Genomic DNA, 20,612 nt, shown 5'->3' with positions numbered 1-20,612 from the left:
AAAAGCATACAAATTGCACATTAAAGAGAGGTATCCAGGGAACTTTCAGTGTAATAGGACTTTTCAAACACCACCAGCAGAAGCCATATGGATTCTGTAATCATGACAGATTTTTATTACAAAGTACATTATGGTTTTGTCATTGATACTTCTGTTCTAGTAATTTCAGCTACAGATGTCATTTTGTCATTTTGTTTGGAGTAATTCAAAGTTGCTTGGAGAGTTTAGTCCTTTCAAACCTCCCCATGGTATTTCTAAAGCTTTTCCTTGTCATCGTTATCAGGGATCTGGGTTTTCTGTTTCCCATGGAAAAACAAAAAAACCCCACAGATTCTCCTTTTTAACTGAGAAAAATATGGATTTTTCATTTTAACAGAGAAACGCATAGATTTTCCACTTTTGCAAAGAGCTCTCTGCAGGCTGGCAGAGTTCCAGCCTGCAAGGGGTTTTGGGGGAGTGGGAGGAGGGCAATCAGGTAGGGGCGCAATATGCATGTGCGCATATCCCCATGCACGTGGCTGCCAGGCAGCCTGGAGACTGGCTTCCACAGGTAAGTCTGGTTGAGGGAAGAGGACTTGAGGCCTCCCCATAGGTAGGGAGGAAGTGAATTGGGCAGGGTGTGGGTTGTTGCCCAGCCAGGCGGTGTGTGGGGCTTGGGATCTGGGGCTGGAAGTTAGGGCCCGGGTGGGGAGCCAGACAGAGCTGTGGGCAACTCATCCAGGGGGGCAGGAGAGGTTGGCTCCCCCTGTTGTGCACACTTCCAGGGGTGGAGCATGGGAGCACATGCCTCCCAGGTCTGTGCACAGGGTGGGGGCAGGCTGGCTGCTGTAGGCTCAGGCTTCCCATCCTGCTGCCCTCCCCCTGGGGCCTCTGCAGCCTAGCGGGTAGGACCTGGCACAGCAGGGTAGAGTGGGGCTGGGCAGGGAAGCTCCTTGTTGCTGCAAGCCTCATGCTGCCCTGGGGAAGTGCCTCCTGTCCAGCAGCAGGAGGGATGGCAGTGGGGAGTTGTACCCCTTACGGCTGCTGGGCAGGCAGGGGGCACCTTGCCACAATGGCACAGAACTCCCAGCAGCGGCAACAAGCTTCCCTGCCCGGCCCTGCTCTTCCCTGCTGCCCCGGGTACCACCCTCTGGGTCATAGAGGCCCCGGGGGCAGGGCAGCAGGGTGGGAAGTCTAAGCCTGCAGCAGGCAGCCCACCCCACTGCCCACTCCATGGTTCCTCTTCAGCCATGGTGGAGGAGGGAGAGCCAGGCTCCATGCTCTGCTTTGCACCTACAGCCACCACCTCCCGTGGGCAGCAGCCGGAGCTCGGATGCTGCTGGAGGGGGCAAGAAGCTATGGACCTGGGTCCCTGGCCTTGTAGCCCTGGCAACTGGGGGCTCCCTCTAGCTGGGCTGGTGTGGGGATGGGGGCTGTGGGTGGGGGGCAAGGGGCACCAGCAGGCCTGGTGGGCTGTGGCTTGGGAGTGAGGGGCCTGGACCTGTGTCCTGGTGAGCGAAGGGGGCAGGGGGAGCTCTGATTTTCCATGATAAAACAAAAATCAAAAAACCAAATTTACATTTATTTAGAATATATTTTATTATGGTAATAGGCACATTGGTAGGCTTCTAAACCAGTTTAAAATTGTAAATATATCAATAAAACATTGTGTCCAATTCATACCTATATATATAGTGGTGTTTCCTTTTAATCGCGGATTTTGGGGGTTTTATCACAGAATTTGCGGGGGGGCAGGCATTTATTATAAAATTTGCAGTGTTTAAACAGAGAAAACCAGGATCCCTGAATTATGTACCTGAGACTAAGTGCACTGTAAGAAATTAAGAGGCTAATCTTTGCCAGAATCCTTGAAGCAATTAACAAAGTCAGGGAAATGATGCAGATGAAGTTGTCAGACAGCTGGAAACAGTCGTGATAATATAGTAAATCAGTAGGATTGGCACAAGCAAATCAAAGCAATTCAATCAATCTCACCTTAAAATTAGTAAAAAAAAGTTGATAGGAATAGTGGTTTTACTTTTTCAGTAGTAACTTCTCTCAGTTATTTTTTTCTAGATTATAATGAAAGACCTGGACAATATATGCAAGTTTTCTTGGTACAGAGTCCTGACTTGAAGGACTCAATAGACCACTGTCAAACCAAAACAACACAGCTAGTGATTCCTTAAAGATTGTATTACTTAAGAGTCCCAAACAGTGTCTATTTTGGAGGAAGGAAAAGACATTTGGTAGATAAACTGTCTAGGATGTAAATTATGGCTATAAATCAAGTTTAGGGTTACCAATTATACTGTTCAGTTTCAAATTGAGCCCATTCTATTTTCAATTTACTCTGTTTCTAATATGACCAAAGATATCTGTTTAAATCTAATTTGGGCAGATAGAGTGCAGAAAGTAAGTGATTTTTTTTTCTTTAACAATTCTGTAGCATCTCTTTCTAACCTTGTCAATTAGTAAAATATAAAAGTCTAAGAATGCTTAACAGTGACTTATATGGGAGCTGAATATAATGTATGTATAAGGCCCAATTCTTCTGATTTCATATTCTTAGTTCATCTTGAATTGAATGACTGCACAATATTAGGTAATTTTCTTTTGGAAGACAGAGAATGATATGTGTCCATGTACCTGTGAGAGCTTATTCTTGTCACTGAAAACTATGCAGCCTGTCAAATTTTAAAAAATGTTGGTGGTAGATATTTAAAAAGTTAAAATGTCATTGTGACATCTACATTGTTCTCTCTGAAATGCTGTCCAAGTAGAATAGTACATATTTACCTAACACAGGATTTTAGAAAGTGTTAAAAAATATTGTGACCTGTGATCATTTTAAGTTGCTTGCAATAGAAAAATTGCTGTTATATTTTTCTGTAGTCAAAATGAATGAAGACTAAGAGCTGGAATTTTCCAAGGGTGCCTTGAGTCAAATGGTTGAGAAATACTTGTCTAGAGATACTATAGAGAGAGAAAAATAAGGGACAGGCTTGAGCCTTGGGGTCACTCATAGAAAAAAAGAGAGATAGGAGGATCCACTAAAGGACACTGAAGGTACAATCAGATAGGAAAGAGGTGAAGGGAGAGGATCAAGCCTGGCAAACCAGCAGGGGTTTGAACTTTAAAAAGCTAGATGTTGGAACAGTAAAGATAGCCAGATGGCAAAGAGAAGTGAGGTTCAAGGGATGTTGAAGAAAATATGACAAGGTAGGTAGGGGATATTATTTTAAATGTTTTAACAAGCAACACTAATTCTGTCATTTACTCTATATATTGCTAGACTTTTTGAGACATGGTTCTTTAGGAAAAAGGTAGTGGTACAATTCTGGCTTGTGAGTAGGATTCAGGTAGAAAATATAGAACCCTTTCTTATGAAAAAGAGAATATACTACTCCGTTATTACGAGGTTGAGTTATTTTTATAGTGTTGATTTTAGTCGTCTTAGCCTTTCATGCATATAAAATATCTGGCTCCTATGCAAAATGAATTGTGGTACTTGGGTCATTATGGTTATATTTTGGTTCATGTTTGTTGGTATTAGTGTATAAGATAGCTAGATTCAAGTTTTCCTACAACTGAATACTGGTTGAATACATATTTAACATAAATGTTTTAATGAAATTTTGGTTTGAAACTTCTAAAATACGTGGTATTCCACCTGGTATTCTAGAATTTTTCTGGTTGAGTCCCTTGACCAATTTTGGTAATTTTCACGGAATTCCAGAACTTTCCTGTTTGGGCTTACCATACTTCACGGTGTACAAGTCAACGCAGTGTATATGTCGACCCCAATTTTCTGATCCAAAAAGTTAGGAAGCCCAGCCGTGTCCCCTGCGAGTGGCCCTGTGGCACGTGTCCAACCCCTAGGTGCCCACCCGCAGTGACTGGTTCAAGCCTGTATGAAAAAGGCTCACTTACTCCATGTTCGTAATGATGAGATGGCAGTGTTAAAATAAAAAAAGATAACCATTCAGAAAACAGGTTAGTTTAAGAGTCATTATTAGGCACTTACTGCAATCTTTAGACCAGGAAGGAAAATGATTACTGCTGTTTATTTTAAAAATTCTCTTTGGATTGCCAGCCCTTAATACTCCATTGTGACGCTGTTCAGCAGAGTGCGCTAGTTTTGCTTGTTGCTTTTGTGTGAGCAGCCCTCCAGAAATTGTAAAGGTTTTAAATTTTTACATTTGGCAAACGTGCCAACTTCAGAAACCTTTGACATTGTAATGTCCCTATTTAAAATCAATGCTCCTTATACATTATTATTGTTGATGTGAGGGATACAATAAAAGGATAAGACCTGTAATAATTGTCAAAAATTGGCATTATAGATCTCCTATATAGCACACTTCTGTCAGTAAATTTTCCATATTTGACCTCGGCCAAATCATTAAAAACCTAATAATATTTACTGTATGGTTATGCTCCAAGGGGAAAGTTCTAATACAATGCATTTAACTGATTGAATCTACCTCTTTCAAATTAAAGTACAACGCTTAAGGCTATTTTTATTATCCAAGTAGTCTTCGTAGACAGCAAAATATTTTATTAAGAAGTAATTCAGTATTGTGAATCCAATTATACAGAATGTCTTCCTTGGGATTAAGATATATTTGTAATAGCTTGCTTTAAATTTCACAAGCTACAGTAAACATTTTATATATATATTAACTTAATAGTAACAAGATTCAGAATTTCCTTGATTTATTATACTTTTAAAATGTATGAATAAAATATAATTCATAAGTACTTTTTTTTTTTTGATGCATAATTTGTCATTATAGGATTTTTAGTTTCTTGCTGCTTGAAGAAATGCTTCTTCATCCTCTTCAACTATAAGTAATTATAACTATTGCAGGTCACTAGATGCATACTCTTAAACACCAGAGTGCTTTTCTGACAGTGCAAATGGTATAACTTTTTCAAGTGCATAAATTAATAGTAAAAAGGCAGCAGTAAAATTTTTGCATTTATACAACAGATGTAAAACGCAATATATTGAATACAATAATTGTTTTACATAACAGAAAAGTTGACTTTTAAAAAAAAATTAAAAAATGGAGCCCCAAGTGGACTCGCAACATGGCATCAGAAATACTGATTTGTTGGCTTAGTTCATTGATTCTCAACCAGGATGTTGGAGCACCCTGAGTTGCTGTGAGATTCTTTTAAGGGTGCCATATAATGTTAGCTCTGTTAGATGTACAAACACTTAAGCATGATTAATAAGATAAACCTAGAGATTTTAAACAGGAATTTATATCATCAAAATACACAAAAAATGGAAGGTCGTATTTCAAATAGAAGGATGCCATTTGCTTTGAAAGTGGAGAAAGGAGCAATGAGTTCTCAAATTAGACACCAAGGCTTTCATGCGTCTGTTTTCTGTTGTCTTTCATTGATGCAGAATTAGTTTAGTTTAATTTAGAGTAGACTCAAGTGCAATCTGAGAATCTGTGTGTGTAAGTGTGTTTCCTCCTCAACTCAATTATTTTCCTCAATAGCTCTAACTATTGAATGCCATTATCTCCAGCAGCCACCCATATTTCCTTCCATCTTCCTTGGCTAGGGACAGAAGTTACACACAAAGTAGCATCAGTGATTGGCAGGGATCCAGGTTTTCCATGTCCCATGGAAAAACAGAGAACCACGGATTTCCCTATTGTATCAGAGAAAAAATGGATTTTCCCATTTAGCAGAGAAAATGCGCATATCCCACTTTTGCAAAAAACTCTGCAGGTGGGCAGAGGGTCCATCCTGCAAGAACTGATGGCAAAAGGGGCAGAAAACCCCCAACCCTGCCTGGAGGGGGAGAGGGGGAAAGGCAGGGCCTGAGGCTCAGTCAGCCACAGCTGGGCTCAGGCTCACACTTTGCTCCTGTAGCCTAAGGTAAGTGGAGCTTGCAGGGGGCTGGGGGCCCCCTCTGGTAGGGCTGGGGGGTTGCGGGTCATGGCTGGGAGCAATGGCAGGGCTGGGGGGGCCAGGAGCCACCCCTACCCACAGCAGGCAGCGGCAGTGGGGGAGCTGGCTTGTGCTCCTGCTGTAGCAGCCGGTGCCTTCTGTTGGGGCCATGGAGCTGCGGACCTGGGGCCTTGGTCCCATGGTCCTGGCAGCTGGAGGTCCCCTCCAGCAGGGCTGGGGAGGTGTTGTGGCGGGAGTGAGGGGCACCAGCAGGGTGAGGGCTTTCAGGGGGAGTGAGGGGCACCAGCACAGCAGGGGAGAGGGGGGGCTGTGGGGAGCCTTTAATTTTAATCACGGATTTGGGGGGGTTTATCAGTGAATTAGCAATTTTTAATTTTTTTTTTAATTGGAGAATTTGCAATTTTTTTATTAGGGAAGACCAGGATCCCTGGTGATCAGAAACGAGTGCAAATCTGTAACACGATAGCAGTTCAGTGCACATAAATTACTTTCCAAATGGACAAAACTGGTTTAAGATAAACCTGCATGGATATAGTACCAGACTTAACTGATATAGGTTAAATCAGTTTATTGAACATCTGTTGCAGGATGGGTGGGCTAGCCTTGGCCCAAGCTTGGCTCCAGCCAAGCAGGGAGGCATGGTCTAGTGCTCCCTGGCTTCTGGCTTGGGCAACTGCGGGCATGTGGCTGCATTACCAGAATCAAAAGTGAACCTCTGTTCAGTTGCTTATCGGTTCAATAGCTTAGTCTATCCTGCAAAGACTGAATTGATTCTGCCTCAGGCTTTTTGACTATCTGTACTTAACTACATAAAACAATCATGGAAAAAAACGGAAATTTTTGGTGGAATGGTACTCAAGATATTTTAGTTTTGGATTACAGTCGAATAAAGTTAAGATATTGATGATAAGGGGCAATCTTGTCATGAACAATAATGCTGAAATGTGGTTTAAACAGTGTTCAGATACGTTGCTGACGTGTATCTGGCAATAATTTACTCAGTCTCATCCCTACTATTGTTATGTATGCCATAAGGGACAGAGACTCTGTTGAGTCCCTTTACCTTTTCTGTCCCAGTGCTGGAATTGTTTCTGGGAACCAGTCATTCCATTTTGAAGGATTGAAAGGGTTTTTTCCTTGCTTTATCAGATATTAGGAGTCTCCAACCATTTCTCACTTGTTTTAGATGATTCCTTTTCATAATCTGCTTTAAATTCCAGTTTGCAAACACCAGACCCTATTGAACAGTTAAGTGAACTGATTACTTGCCATGTTGCAACAACTTCTTCACAGTCAGGGTGTCCAGATTGTGGAATAAGCTCCCTCCAGAGGTGGTGCAATCACCTACCCTGGAGATCTTCAAGAGAAGACTGGATGGTCATCCTGCTGGGGTCACATGACCCCAGTGGTCTTTCCTGCCTCGTGCAGGGGAGCTGGACTCGATGTTGCGAGGTCCCTTCCAGCCCTTACAATCTATGAATCGATGAAATGTGAGTTTTACAAGATTGTGAATGCCTGGTCTGCTGAGAGGAAGATAGAAAATCCATACAACCTAAACCAGTTTGGCAGTGAAGAAAAAATTAATTACCAGCTCAAAATGAAGCTATCATGATGTTCTCAGCAAGGATTCAGAATTCGGTATACTCTAAATTCTAAGGCAAGGAAAAAGAGGGAGCTTTTGCTCAAGATGCAGTATGATATCCTAGGTGAAGTGGAGGAGCTTATTAGCCTTTTTGGGTATACAGGTGCCAATTAGCCAAAGAGACTTCCTTCCTGAGCGTACAAGTGCCTGTGAGCCAAGGAAGGAGAGCAGCAGTGCAGTGCAATCTATAGGTCTGACAGTTTAATTTTCCCACGCTCGTTCAAATAGTCTTCTCTGTTTCCAGGTGTAAATGAGGTGGAGACATTGTGTAAAAACCTACACATTACCTACAGAGGTTGCTGGCCTGGGAATTGGGGTAGTAGCTGATATTTAACTGGGATTTGGGCTGGAGGTGCATTGATATATTGGTTGTGTACCGGATCAGCACCAATAAAAGGAAAATTAACGTTATCGGCTATCGGCTGATAATGTTCTCTGAGAATTTAATTATGCTGGGGCCCCTGGTTGCCTGGGCAAGCCAGGGTGAACTCAGATCCACCCCCATCCCCTCACTGGTGGGCCAGGCTGGTGTGGAGCAGTGCAGCTGCTGCAGTGTCCCAGGTGCTGGTTGTGCGGGCCGGGAGCGATCCGTGCCCTTTTTCGCGCCGCGCGGGCTGTGGCCAGCAGCCCAGGCACGCTGGGTCGGAGAAAACAGGCGACACGCTAGAATTAGGCACGGACGCTTAATGGTTAATTTAAGATTATTTTACTTACACCGAAGATGGTCGCGGTGCAGGCAGGAAAACTTGCTTGAGTTACAGTTACAGATAGAAAAGAAGAGAGGTGGACTAGAGTTCCTTCCCGTGAACATTCTTCTAGCCCATCCGGTTGGAGGCTCTAAACCGCGAGCCCGTCGCGCCAACCGAAGAAAGTACTCGAAGTAGAGAGCTCTGAATAGACTCACACGAAGTTTGCTAGGCTCCGTGGATCCTTTTTGCGTGCAGGGAAGAGGGATATGTCGAGGATTGCGCTCGGTGACGGGGAGAGGCTAGAGGCTGATCAGACCCCTGTTGCCCGCTTGAAATGCGCTGGGTCCGATAGGCTCTGCAGCACTTAGAGATCTTCACACAGTGTGAAGTCTCCTCCTGCTGGTGTTCATGGAGTCCTCCAACTTGGGCGGAAACTACTCAAGCTTTTTATACGGCTAGCAAGCCAATCGCTAGCCGCCACGTAGGAATAATTTAGAACTAGCCAATGGTGGGGCACAAATTTGAATACGAATGGCGGGAACTCCTTGCAACGTGCATTTCTGTGCTGCAACAAAGAAATGCACCCTGCAAAGAAAGCTACTGGTGGCGGGAATTCTTTTGCACCGGGGTCTTCCTCTGCAGCAGAAAACTCCACCGTGCAAAGAAGCTGCAATTTAGCGGGAACAATTTAGCAGTGCCGAAGCACTCACAAAACAAAAATCACACCCTTGGGTTGTGACACTGGTGTGGTGCAGACTGCAGGCTGGGTCCAGGGTGGATGCTGTAAAAGGTGCTGGATGCCAGATTTGTGATTGGGGTGGGGAGGGGCAGCCAGAGCTGAGCTGCCCAGTCTGGCCCGGACCAGCATGACTCAGCTTGCTGTGCCTGGAAGTCTGTGTCCTAGGGGGCAGTGGGGGCAGAACCTAGCAGGGGCAGGTGTAGCCGGGTCTTTCCCTTGGAGGGAAGGAAGCCTCTGGGAGTCGGGGGGGGGTAGCACTTAGAGTAGTCCACTCTGATTAAAGAGTTGTCGTCTGTCTTGTATCAGCGTCCTCATGCTTAGAAATGGTGATGGGGTGCTTGAACTAAAGCTCGCTCAATGAGCTTTATTACTAAATATCCGTCATCAGATCAGTATCAGCTGATGTGGCTGGTTAATAATTGGCTATTGATAGTGGCCAAGAAAATCTTTATCGGTGCACCCCTAGTTTGGTCAGACTGAGAAAGGAACTGATTTTTGGTATCACTGTTACTTCAGTATAACATGTACTCGTCCTCCTCTCCCCTCATTATTGATCTTAATAGTAACCATCATTTGATAAAGGGGGAAATTAAAAAATAGTGGGCAAGCAACTTATATCCTCCAGTTCACTGCTATGCCAAAAAGAGTCTGGTGTGATCCTTTGATGTAGAAAGAGATTGCGAAGGAGCAGGGAGGTTATTTTTGCCTCTCCATGCAGTGTTGGAGGAACAGAAGCTGTGGAATAATAAATAATAAGTACCAGGTGCCAGTGTCTGGATATTAAGCATAGCCAAAGAATACAAATGGAAAACAACAGCATACCATCTTATTGTTGAAGGTAGTAAAATACGGGGTCTTAGATATGTAAGAACATAAACCTAGAAGTGATCACCTTGTTCATGGTGTCTTATCCCCTGCTATCACAGGTACTTTATTGAGTGAGCTCCATAATGAACTGTCATAATATCTTCTGTAAACTTACTGAGCTCCAACTTAAAACTAGCAAGAGAAGTGTTATATTCTCCTTCTCAGTGTCTTAGAGCTAGACTGGGTTCTTGTATGGAAGGTATGCTTAAGTCTAACACAATTTACTGGGCTTAATACAAAGCTGGCAGAATTATATTTAATGGCCTGTAATAAAGAGCAGGTCAGATTTAAAAAGTCCCTTCCCGCCTTAATTTTCTAAATCTGTAGAAATGAGGATGAGTGGAACTGGATGATTATTATGAATTATTGAGTTAGCCTTTGCCCTCTCTGTTTTCCTTTCTTGCTTTATCCACCTTATGGTTACTTCTTGCCTTGACTTCAGTGTTTGCACAATGTCTGACATAGTGTGGTCATGACTTGGGCTCATGGACACTATGGCAATAGAAAATAATAATACAGAAAGCACTTTTAGAAAATAGTCTTAGGGAAAGCAATGATCTGTACAAAGCAAAAACCATATTGGAAACCTTCCTTGGAACTTTTTGGCTGAATGACTGAAGTGGGTATTGGCATGCTTCAGAACGATGGTTCTCAACCCCATTAGACTCAAGGCACCCCTCTTAGCTTTCACTCTTTTTGAACTACAAAATAATTTCTCTATTACTTTTTCATTGCCTGAAAATCAGAAAGACCACAAGAGGTGGTTGACACTATAGAGTTCTGTGTGAAATCTCTGGTTTTATCTTGTGAATCATGTGTAGGTATTTCCACAGGTAACAACAGGTAATATTGTGCAGCACCCCACACCACCCTTATTGAAAGTCACTGATTTTTCTAACCTATCCAGTTATGCTAAAGGCAGTGGAAACATTGTTATTAACTTTCATGGGTATTGAATCTGACCCTTTATTTTGTGGATGGAGAGAGAGCTGTAATGGCAAAGTAGGTTGTTCTTTCATCTCCAAATTTTAATGCATAGGTTCAGTATGCCTATGTATTAAATCATTCACCTTGTTTCTGAAAAGCTAAAAGGAACAAATATTTGTGGCTATCACCCCACTATGACTGTGATAGATCTCCAATACATTTACATAGGATAATGAACAGCAGACACATGTTAATGACTTTTTGTTGCTAGGTGCTTGGGCTAGGTTAAAATGGAGAACTGCTTTATATTCCTCAGCTTCAGTACCATCAAATACCTGAAATATATGAGAGAGAGATTGCATACAACAGCAAGTTTTAAAATGCTATTTATATTGGAGAAAGAATAAACATTATAAAGAGAGATTAAAAGCCTTCATGTAAATATTTTTAAATATACGTTTTGCCTGGCACAGCGATTTGAAAATTCATTTGTTGGGTTTTTCACTATATGTAGATACTCAATTGTATTTGAAGTTGTTTTTTTCTAATATTAAAATGTTATTTCTGAGTTTTGTGCAAGTAGCAGCGACCTTGCTGAAAAGCTATATAATTCATGATACCCGAGATAAAGGCACCCAATGCGAAATTTTGATAATAAAAGGAATACATTTCTTTTTTTTTTTTTTTTTTTTTTACTTGTAAGCCAGTTTGAATGATCTCTGACTTGAAGTGATAGAAAACTTGATTGAGCTATTGCTGATATTTCAGTTTTCTAATTGCAGTGTTACTGTGATTTTTTTTTTTTTAAGTGTTACAGTATTGTTTTAGTTATATTCTAGCAGCAGGGGATTTTGTCCCATGTAGAAATCTAGCTTGCCAGTCTTTAGTGCTCTTCTTTCTCTATTAACATTGCAGGCTGTACCACATGTGTGTTCACTGTGCAAACTATTAGACTTATTTTTAATTAGAAATAATTAATGTTGTATTAGTATTAAATGTGCTTGAACATTTGCCTGTCTGTAAAATACTAAGCAGTTTTCATCAATATGTAAATGATAGCAGAAGCATTTTTAATGGATTTTTTTTTTTTCCTCACCTCAATCAAAATGTTCAGTAAAGGGGACAGTGTATGGTATTAACTTTCTTGAACTCATGGCCCAATTTGATTTGGCTGAATTGGATCCAAAGATTCAGTGTTGATTCAGAGATTTGGTCATAGACTAAACAGGCAGTAGTCTTCACCACGCTGGGCACAGCTGCCTCCAGCTGGTAAGTCTGTTGTGGTGGGCAGAGGGGGAGGAAAGGGGAGTGGGGGGCTAGATTAATGCCCCCACAGCGAGGGAGGGATTGGAGCTGGGGCTGGAACAAGCTGCCCAGCTGGGGCGAGGGGCCACAGGACTCGGGGAGAGTGGCTCCTGCCACTGCATGTTGCCCCTGTCACTGCATGTTGCCGTGCTCCGCCGGTCCAGGAGGGCATGGGAGTGGGCGTGTGCCTCTGGATCTGCATGGGGTGGGCTGGGCCGGGCTGCGCTCCGGACAGGTGGCGGAAAGTGCTAGGAGTGGGGGCTATGCCCTCCTGTCACTTGCCCAGCCTCCCCGCACCTCCTGGACAAGCTGCAGCTTTGCCCCGGCTGGTTGAGCAGCAGCAGGCCATGGTGGCGGGGGCATGTACCACGATCGGGGAGGGGCCAGCGGCAGGGGCTGTGGGGAATTTTAGGGTTACTGCAGCCCCCCTATAGTCCCTGGTCCACTGTGCTCTGTGGGGCGGGTGGAGACGGGCCTGTGCTGCGGCTGGGGCTAGCTGCCTGGAGCTCAGCCCTGGCTCCGCCCACCCCAGGGAGCACAGCCCGGTGGCAGGCAGCTGGGCTAGCCTCCTGGAGCGCAGCCCGGCCCAGCCTGCCCCATTGAGATCCAGGAGCACACATCTGCACCCATCCTCTCCCGGACTGGCAGTGCACAGTGGTGGGAGCCTCCCGCCCCGGCTGGGCAGCTTGTTCCAGCCCCAATTCCTCTGTCGCTGTGGAGGTGTTGATGTGCACCCCCCCCCCCCCCACTACACCCCTTCCCTCTCCCCTTCACCCACCATAACAGACTTACCAGCTGGAGGCAGCTGTGTCCAGCGTTGTGAGGACTGCTGCCTGCTTAGTCTATGGCCAGATCTCCAAATTGGCACCAAATCTTTTCCGAATTGATTCAGAGGCTTTTGATTCGATTCAGACCTTTTAATTGGTCTCCTGATTCAATTCGGATTTGGAGATTTGGCCGCCAAATTGGACCAAATCTCCTCTGAATTGAATTTCCTCTAAATCAGCTACTAAAGCTTCACGCAGCTCTATTAAACAGTACCTCCATCCCCAGCATGCCTAGACACTCAGCTTTTCCATTCCCAGTCTATCCAGCTCCCCAAAACTTCTTAACTTCCCTCCATCCACAGATTGTTTTGCCCCTGGACCTGCCAGCCTCCTTTTTCCAGTCTACTTTCCCTCTTGTCCTGCTTATGGTCCCCATCACATCTCCTTGGTGTTGGCCAAATGGCCAACAAAGATAGATATGTCAGCAAGCCATATGTAGATATGTCATCAAAGCCATTCAGGACTGCTGATGCTGAAGGTGGTCCAGTACTACATGTAGCAGTCCCTGGCACTTAACCCCTCCTTCTCCGTGGTCAGGCCAAGGAGGTAAACTGAGTTGTACAATAATATAACAACATGAACACAGTTAACGCACATTTTTCACAATAACATTAGCTATAATTTATATGCACAGGGTATATGTATATTTCCTCACATATTTGTCTATAGTAAGAAAGAAATTCATGGTAGCAATGTATTCTCATTTGTGAAATGCTTTAGAGAAAAATGTTTCAAGGTTCTGGAGACAGGAAAATGGAATAGCTCACAGGGGTTGTTCATGGACTGAAAACCCTAACAAAAAATGGGGATTAGATAAGGAAAGGATTCATTTCAGTAACACTAGCTTTGTGAAAAGTACTTTGAGATAATTAAGCATTGAATAATAAAAGTAGAAATGAAAAATAAAACTTTTCTGTAAGGAGAAAGGAATTAAACAAATGTTACTATTTCATCTTGCATATTCTCTTACATTTGTTTTATTTTCCATTTTTTGTTTGGTTTTTCTTGTTTGTAATTTTTTAACATCTCTAATCTATGGCAGATGGTTCTGTTCTGGTATATGTTCTAAATAGAGTGCCAGTGCTATGGAAAGTGAAGAAATAATAAAACATATCTCCAGATGATAGCTTGGGGTCAAAAGTAGAGTGTAGGTTTGGACATGGGGCAGTTGTTTTACAGAACCAGGGCTAAAGTTGTTGTCTCTGAAGTAGGTAACTTTGTACAGGTATATAAATAGTTGTAATGGGGGGATGTGTAGTTAGGTTTGTTGTTTTTTCTGAATAGAGTTGGGCAGTTCATGCCACATTGAGTTGACTTCCAGTAATTGAATAGTGTGTTTGTCCTGGAGATGTTTAGAAAAGATCGAATTGTCAAGATTGACTGTTGGGAGAGACCTAGAGACTTGGTATGAAGGTTTTGATAGTATGGTTACAGCCTTAGTTGGCTTTAAGGTGATAGGGAAGTGTGGCTGGAAGGGACCACATGAGGCCATTTAGTTCAGCCCTTTACTCAATGTGTAATTAACTCCTGACTAAACCATCTTAGTCAAGTGTCCATCTAACCTGCTGTTGAAGGGATGGAGATTCTACAACTTCTCCAGGTAGCCTGTACCAGTGCTTAACCACGCTTGTAGTCAGAGTTCTTCCTAATCACCAATTTAAATTCATGTTCAGCAGTTTGAGGCCATTGCTCTCAATCTTGTCTCCTCACAGACCGTGAAAAGGCTATCTCCATCCTCTTTGCAATTGCCCTTCAGGAATTTGAAGACTTTTATCAAATCTCTCCTCAGACATCTCTTCTTCAAACATTAATTTAGTATTGAACAGTTACAAAAAAACAGCTGGATTACGCAAGAAATAAAATAACTTTTAAGGAAATTGATACTATATGAGAGAAGGTTGTATGTAAAATATATAAAGATTAAATGCATATTGAGAGCATTGTTAACAATATTTGACACGATTACCCTATTTTGATCTCTTATTTAAATCTTATTAAGATTTTGACTTTTTCTTTAGGTTCAATTTATGAGCCAATTAAAAGCATTAACCTTCCAAGGCCAGATGGAGAAAGTCTGTGGGATAAACTGGATCATTATTATAGAATTGGTAAGTAAAGTTTGGGAAATCTTGCTTGTGATACAAGAATCTTAGCAACTTGCTAAATTAGTAAAGGTTTCCAAAAATGATAGGTAATCTCATTTCTTATCCCAGAATAATGCCTGAGATCTCATTTGTTTAGAGCAGGGGTGTCTAAACAAACATCCATGGAGCCATCTCATCCAGGACCCAGTGCTGCCTATTGGTCTCAAATGGATCTACAGGCAGCATGGGAGGTACACTCAAGGCTTCCATATACTACATATGGTGGCTACTCTGGGACCACGTTGCATGCAGCACCCATTACAGCGTACGTCCACTCCATAGTAGATCAAGCATATGTCCCAGGGCAGCTAGAGCAGACTCTGCATGTAGCACGGCTCCAGCATGGTTGGAGTGCCTCAGCTGCTTTGGGACGTGTAATGTGCACCACTCTGGGACATGCCCTGTATGTGACACACGCTCTAGGACACTTGTGGCTCACAGAACAGATGCACGCTGGAGTGGCTGCCACGTGTGGCATAGTTTTGGAGTGACCAAAGAGGATGCCACATGTGGTGTGGTACGGTTTTGGAGCAGAAGGTCTGGGACCACACTGCATGTGTTTATATGTCATTGCAAATTCTTACAGTAAAAATGTTAGTTGAAAAACTTTTTATTGTGAATTAATATAGGTGTCAGTGCACTATATGATTGTCCCTTTTTTTAAAATCAAATCGTTTGGTGTCAAAAATACAGCCTGTGGAGTGGATCCAGCATTGCTGCCCATGTGTCTTGGAGTGATCTGTGGGCAGTAGGGCTGTGCGAAGCTTTGGGTGCTGATTCGATTCAGAGGAGATTCAGCCTGATTTGGCAGCCAAATCTCCGAAGCTGAATCAAATTGGGAGACCAATAAAATGATCTGAATTGATTTGAAGCCTCCAAATTGATATGGAAAAAGATTCAGCAATTTGGGCAGTCCCAGCTTGCAGCTGCAGGGAGCGGGATGCAGGCTCTGTGCCGGTAAGTAGGGGGCAAGGGGAGAAGGCTGGAGAAAGGGGGAGGGGACCATGGGAGGACTCCTGCCAGACTCCATTCCCTGCCTGCTCCCCCCTAAGTGCCCCCTGACCCCTGCCCGCTCTCCCAGCCCCATCAATGGCTACCCCACCTGCTCTTAAAAAAAAAAAAAAAAGCCCCGCACTCTGAAGTGAATACTAGCCACTTTGCAGAAGCCTAGCAGGCAGGATGCAGGGTGCTCCTCATGGCGCCATGTGCAATACCTACTCCAGCTCATGTCCTGGAGCAGTAGAGTGGCTGTTGCATGCAGCACAACCTTGGAGTGTCTGCTACGCTGCTCTGTCTAGGGCTGTGCCATGCATGGTGGTCACTCCAGGGTTCCCTCTATACCCAGAGTGCTGGTCTGGTCTGTAAGCCTGATCCGGCCTGGTGACAGTGGTTGTCTCATTAACTTCTGAAGTTTTAAGCTTTTGATGTTCAGTGGTACAGCATAGTAAACAAATGCTGCCCAAGTCAAAAAAGAAAGATGAAACACTTTTAAAACAGGTGAAACACCTTCTTGAAACAGAAATTAAGGTTATGGCTTGATCTACCCATATTTTACATTAGTAAAGCTTGCTAAATTTTTGTTGCCTTTATCTTTGCTGTGAAATAGGTTCAATATAATTTTAGTATTTGGGAGGGGCAAATCAGTGCTGTTTGCCATTCATCTACATTTCTACTGGGGTCAGTCTTCTATTTCAGTGTTAAGTAGGCTAGGTTCTTTGAGTAGATGTGTGATATCTTTTATTAGACCAACTGAGTAGTTGGAAAAAAGTTCTTAGCAAGCTTTTGGGTGCACCCCAGTTTCATATTGGGGTGAAGTAAGTAGCTTATGTATTTTTTGGTATATAGATATAAATTAAACATTTAGGTTTAGCTTTAAATATGAATAACTTATATTGGATTAATGCAAAATTATTCACGTGAAATGTCCTTTTACTTCCTGAAATAAGTTGCTTAAGCTGATTTGTAAGCATCTTCCTGAAGGATGGTTATTTAGCAAAGTTATAGTGAAGTTATTTCATGATGTTTTGCTCAGTTTGAGGTACTTCATTAACCTGTAAGGATTACTCTAAACACCTAATGAACTAAAAAGTGTAAAATGAATAATATGCACATAATAAAGAGAAACTTTTTTGTCAAGAATGAAAAAAGTAAGATTTCGAAGTGGGAACAGCATGCCTGAAATCCTAAACCATTACTTTGGGAATGATTTCTTGACCTTGACCTGCCTTGGAGATTTTTTTGAGGGTAATCCAAATATTGTATACTTTTTTTTTAATTTGAATTTCTAAAAAATTATAATGCCTGTACACCAATAAGTAGATGCAAACTATTGCACTAGGGGCATTCCATTCTGATTTGGCTGCAATAAAGCTATGAATGCAGAGAAACTGCTTTGAATGCTGATTTTGAAGAAGTATTGAAAAGTATTTCAGTTGCAAAGAAGCCTTGATGCATGGGGGGAAAAACCTTTATGTTTAGAACTCTAATTTATTTACCCCTCTAGCTTTTATTCTTACTATTAAGTTTTGTTACAATTTTGTTGTGTTTTACTCTTCTAAATTTTTTCAAAAGCTGCCTTCAGACTGGAAGAAGCTAGAATAGTAATTATAGCTTTATTTTTTTTTCTTTACAGTTAAGTCAACCGTGTTGCTCTATCAGAGTCCAACCACAGGTCTCTTTCCCACCAAAACGTTTGGTGACAACCAAAAGGCAAAGGTTCATGACAGTCTTTACTGTGCTGCTTGTGCTTGGGCATTAGCACTTGCATACAGGTAACCTTTTTTTAAAGAATATTACATAAATGAAATACAGATTTAGATGGTGGTTCAATTCTCTGGTAGAATTAAAACAGTGAAACCTTAAATGTAGACACTCCCTTGGATTAAAGAGGAGGGTGAATAGTTGTATCTTTGGAGGTTTTATTTTAGTTAAAACCTTAAAGGAAACCCAGATATTTTCAAAGTGATATTGTGGAAGCAACAATTTTTTTTTCCTATAAAAGCATTTCTCCTACTTACTTAAAAACTGGAATTAAAACCTAACTGTTCTGGAAAATGAATTTGTGAACTTTGGAAATGAGGACACCAACTATAGATCTCAATTGACTTCAGAATTTCTTGGTTTTAAATGTACTGTATTGTTTTCTTTAAACATCTGCCCTGTTGATGTCTGAGAAGCTCAATTCTAACCTACTTCACTTTCAGCACAGAGTTGTATTCCTCCTGCCAAATCTTGTCTCTAGGTATAAGTTCAACTTTTGCTCTGTTCTTTGCTAGTTATGGAGGATCATAAGAAATTTTATATCCACTGATTTTCAACATTAAAATATGGTGGGGGGTGGGGCAGGGCACAGGACAGAGCCGCGAGCGGCTCGTCTGGGTGGCGTGGGGAGCGGGGAGTGGTTCCCACCACTACATGCACCCCAGGAGGGCATGTGCCCCCTGGATCTGCACATGGGGTGAGGGCAGGCTGGTGCTGTGGGTTGGGGGCAGCATTGGGCTTTTCCTGGCAGAGGAGCCACACTCGGGGTGGGTGGTGGTGGTGCTTCTGGGAGGAGGACTACAACGAATTCTGGGGTGGCTGCAGCCCCCCCCGCCCCAGTACTGCTGCTCTCTGCCCTGAGTGCAGCCTCAGCCCATTCTCTCCACTGGGAAGAGCTTAGTGCAGCCCCTGGCCCAAGCCCACAGAGGCAGCCTGCCCATACCTCGCGCACAGCTCTGAGGACACATGCCCCCTATGCCCTCCCAGGATGTTCGTAACAGTGGGCGCTGCCCCTCCCCCAGTGTCCCCAAACGAACCACTCACAGCTCCATCCCATGTCTTGCTCCGCCCTGGCTGGACAGCGCCTACCCCCGCCCCACTTCCTCTCTCACTGTGGGAGCCGGATCTGGCCCACGGGACGTATTTTGCCTGCCTCTGTACTAAGGTAATGCTAGTTCAACTGTTGTGTATTTATAAGAAAGGAGAATGCCATGGTAGTGATGAATAATTTAATCCCTACCGTCAGTCAGCATCATGCAGTGAGGAGATAATCATTTTCCCTAGCACAGTTCTCTTACATCTGCACTTGAAGAGCTAATTATAATTTGTTATAATTTTTTGTTTAAGTGCAGATGACCTACCCTATGGATGAAAAATGTTGAGCTACTTCTTATACTTTGATAATATTTATGTGTTTTAAGTTCTTTCTTTCCCTCTTTCTCCCCCTGGCTTTATTTGATAATGTGTTTAAAATTTTGCCTGAAAACCCAAATCTAATGTTGTTAACTAATACTAATTAATTAGCATCCTGAAAAGGCTAATCTTCACAATTTTGTGTTATTTTCATTGTTAAGTTATAATAATTTTAAAAAGTTAAATAAAAGGAAGTTAGACTTTAAAATGTGATCGTTATTCCTATATTTCATGCATGTTGAAGGAATTCTTTAAATCCTTTTCTGTTTTTTATTTTCTCCGCTCTGGAGTGAGATGCATGGAATCTGTTTTGTAGCTTAGGGGAAGGAGAGGTAGTGGAAAAAAATTATAGGTAAGCCTACATTCCCTCACACATTTGCACTTCCCATATTTTTGAAAATAAAGTTCCAACTCCTGGCTATGCAGCTGGTTTAGTGTGATTAATAATCTTTGCTCTCAAAAAGGCCAGTAGTAGAAGGGTGCTGCAGGGGAATTCCTGCCTTGCTATAGCTGGGATGCATGTGTGTTGGGCTCAGCCTGAGACAGCAGCAGTGTTTCGCTCTCCTTGCCTGGTTCCCCCTGGGTGTTTCCTGAACTCAGGAAAAGGAGCGGGGAGGAGGAACTTGCCCCACTCTGCTACTGTTGCTGTCCCAGACTAAGTCCAGCCCCCACACAGCCCAGCTAGAGTGAGACAGGAGCCTCCCTTGCTCCCAGCACAGCAGTGTCAGCAGCAGGCAGGGAGGGGGGAATGGAAGATGGGGAAAGGTGGGGGAGGGTAGGTGCCTCTGAACATGGAGGGGAAAAAAGAAGGGGACAGAAATTCTTACCATCTTCAGGACTTTAAGAAGTCCTTGGCTGCTGCTCCTAGTGTGTGGTCAAAAATGTCCCAGGTGGCGGGGGTTGAGGCCAGGCCTCTGGATCTACTCCCGGTCAGTAGTAAAGTAAAATGGGTATTACAGATCAGAAGCACTGTGAAGCTGTGTTGCATATTTTGTAGAATTCATCTTCCATATACAATTATGTCCCTGCCTCTGCCATGTGCTGCTGAACTGTTCACTTTCAGAACACTCTAGGTACTGTTCCCCAAAACGTTCTAAAGAACACTGAGATTTGCCGTTAGGTGATAAAAAATATCTACGAAACTGATAAAACTTTAATAGAGCTCTTTACTTTCTCAAGGTTATACTTAGAGTTTAGACAAATGTTTCAGAACTGTAAAACTATTCAGTACATATTTCGTTGTCTTTACTCTTTAGGAATTTACCTTTTCCCAGCTTGAATTTTTTTAACTGAAACTATATATCTCATTTTGGTCTTGTTTTGTGTATCTAAATAGATGTAATGCCAGTGTTAAAAAAGCCTTCAAATGATACGTTGTCAAAC

At 42.8% G+C, this 20,612-nt stretch overlaps 1 protein-coding gene across 3 annotated transcripts in view; it reads left to right on the top strand.

The window, feature by feature from the left end:
• Nucleotides 1-20,612, top strand: part of PHKB (phosphorylase kinase regulatory subunit beta) — a 205,508-nt gene that overhangs the window by 18,002 nt on the left and 166,894 nt on the right. For all 3 annotated transcript variants that reach the window (XM_014603360.3, XM_014603361.3, XM_006271202.4), the window contains 2 exons: nucleotides 14,931-15,020; nucleotides 17,689-17,827. In XM_014603360.3, coding sequence (XP_014458846.1) covers nucleotides 14,931-15,020; nucleotides 17,689-17,827 — 229 coding nt within the window. The remainder of the gene's footprint in view (nucleotides 1-14,930; nucleotides 15,021-17,688; nucleotides 17,828-20,612) is intronic.

Source organism: Alligator mississippiensis, chromosome 10, assembly GCF_030867095.1.
Source record: "Alligator mississippiensis isolate rAllMis1 chromosome 10, rAllMis1, whole genome shotgun sequence".
Classification (NCBI taxonomy): Eukaryota; Metazoa; Chordata; order Crocodylia; family Alligatoridae; genus Alligator; species Alligator mississippiensis.
The sequence above is the reverse complement of the archived record's forward strand: the minus strand, read 5'-3'. Positions and strand labels throughout refer to the sequence as shown.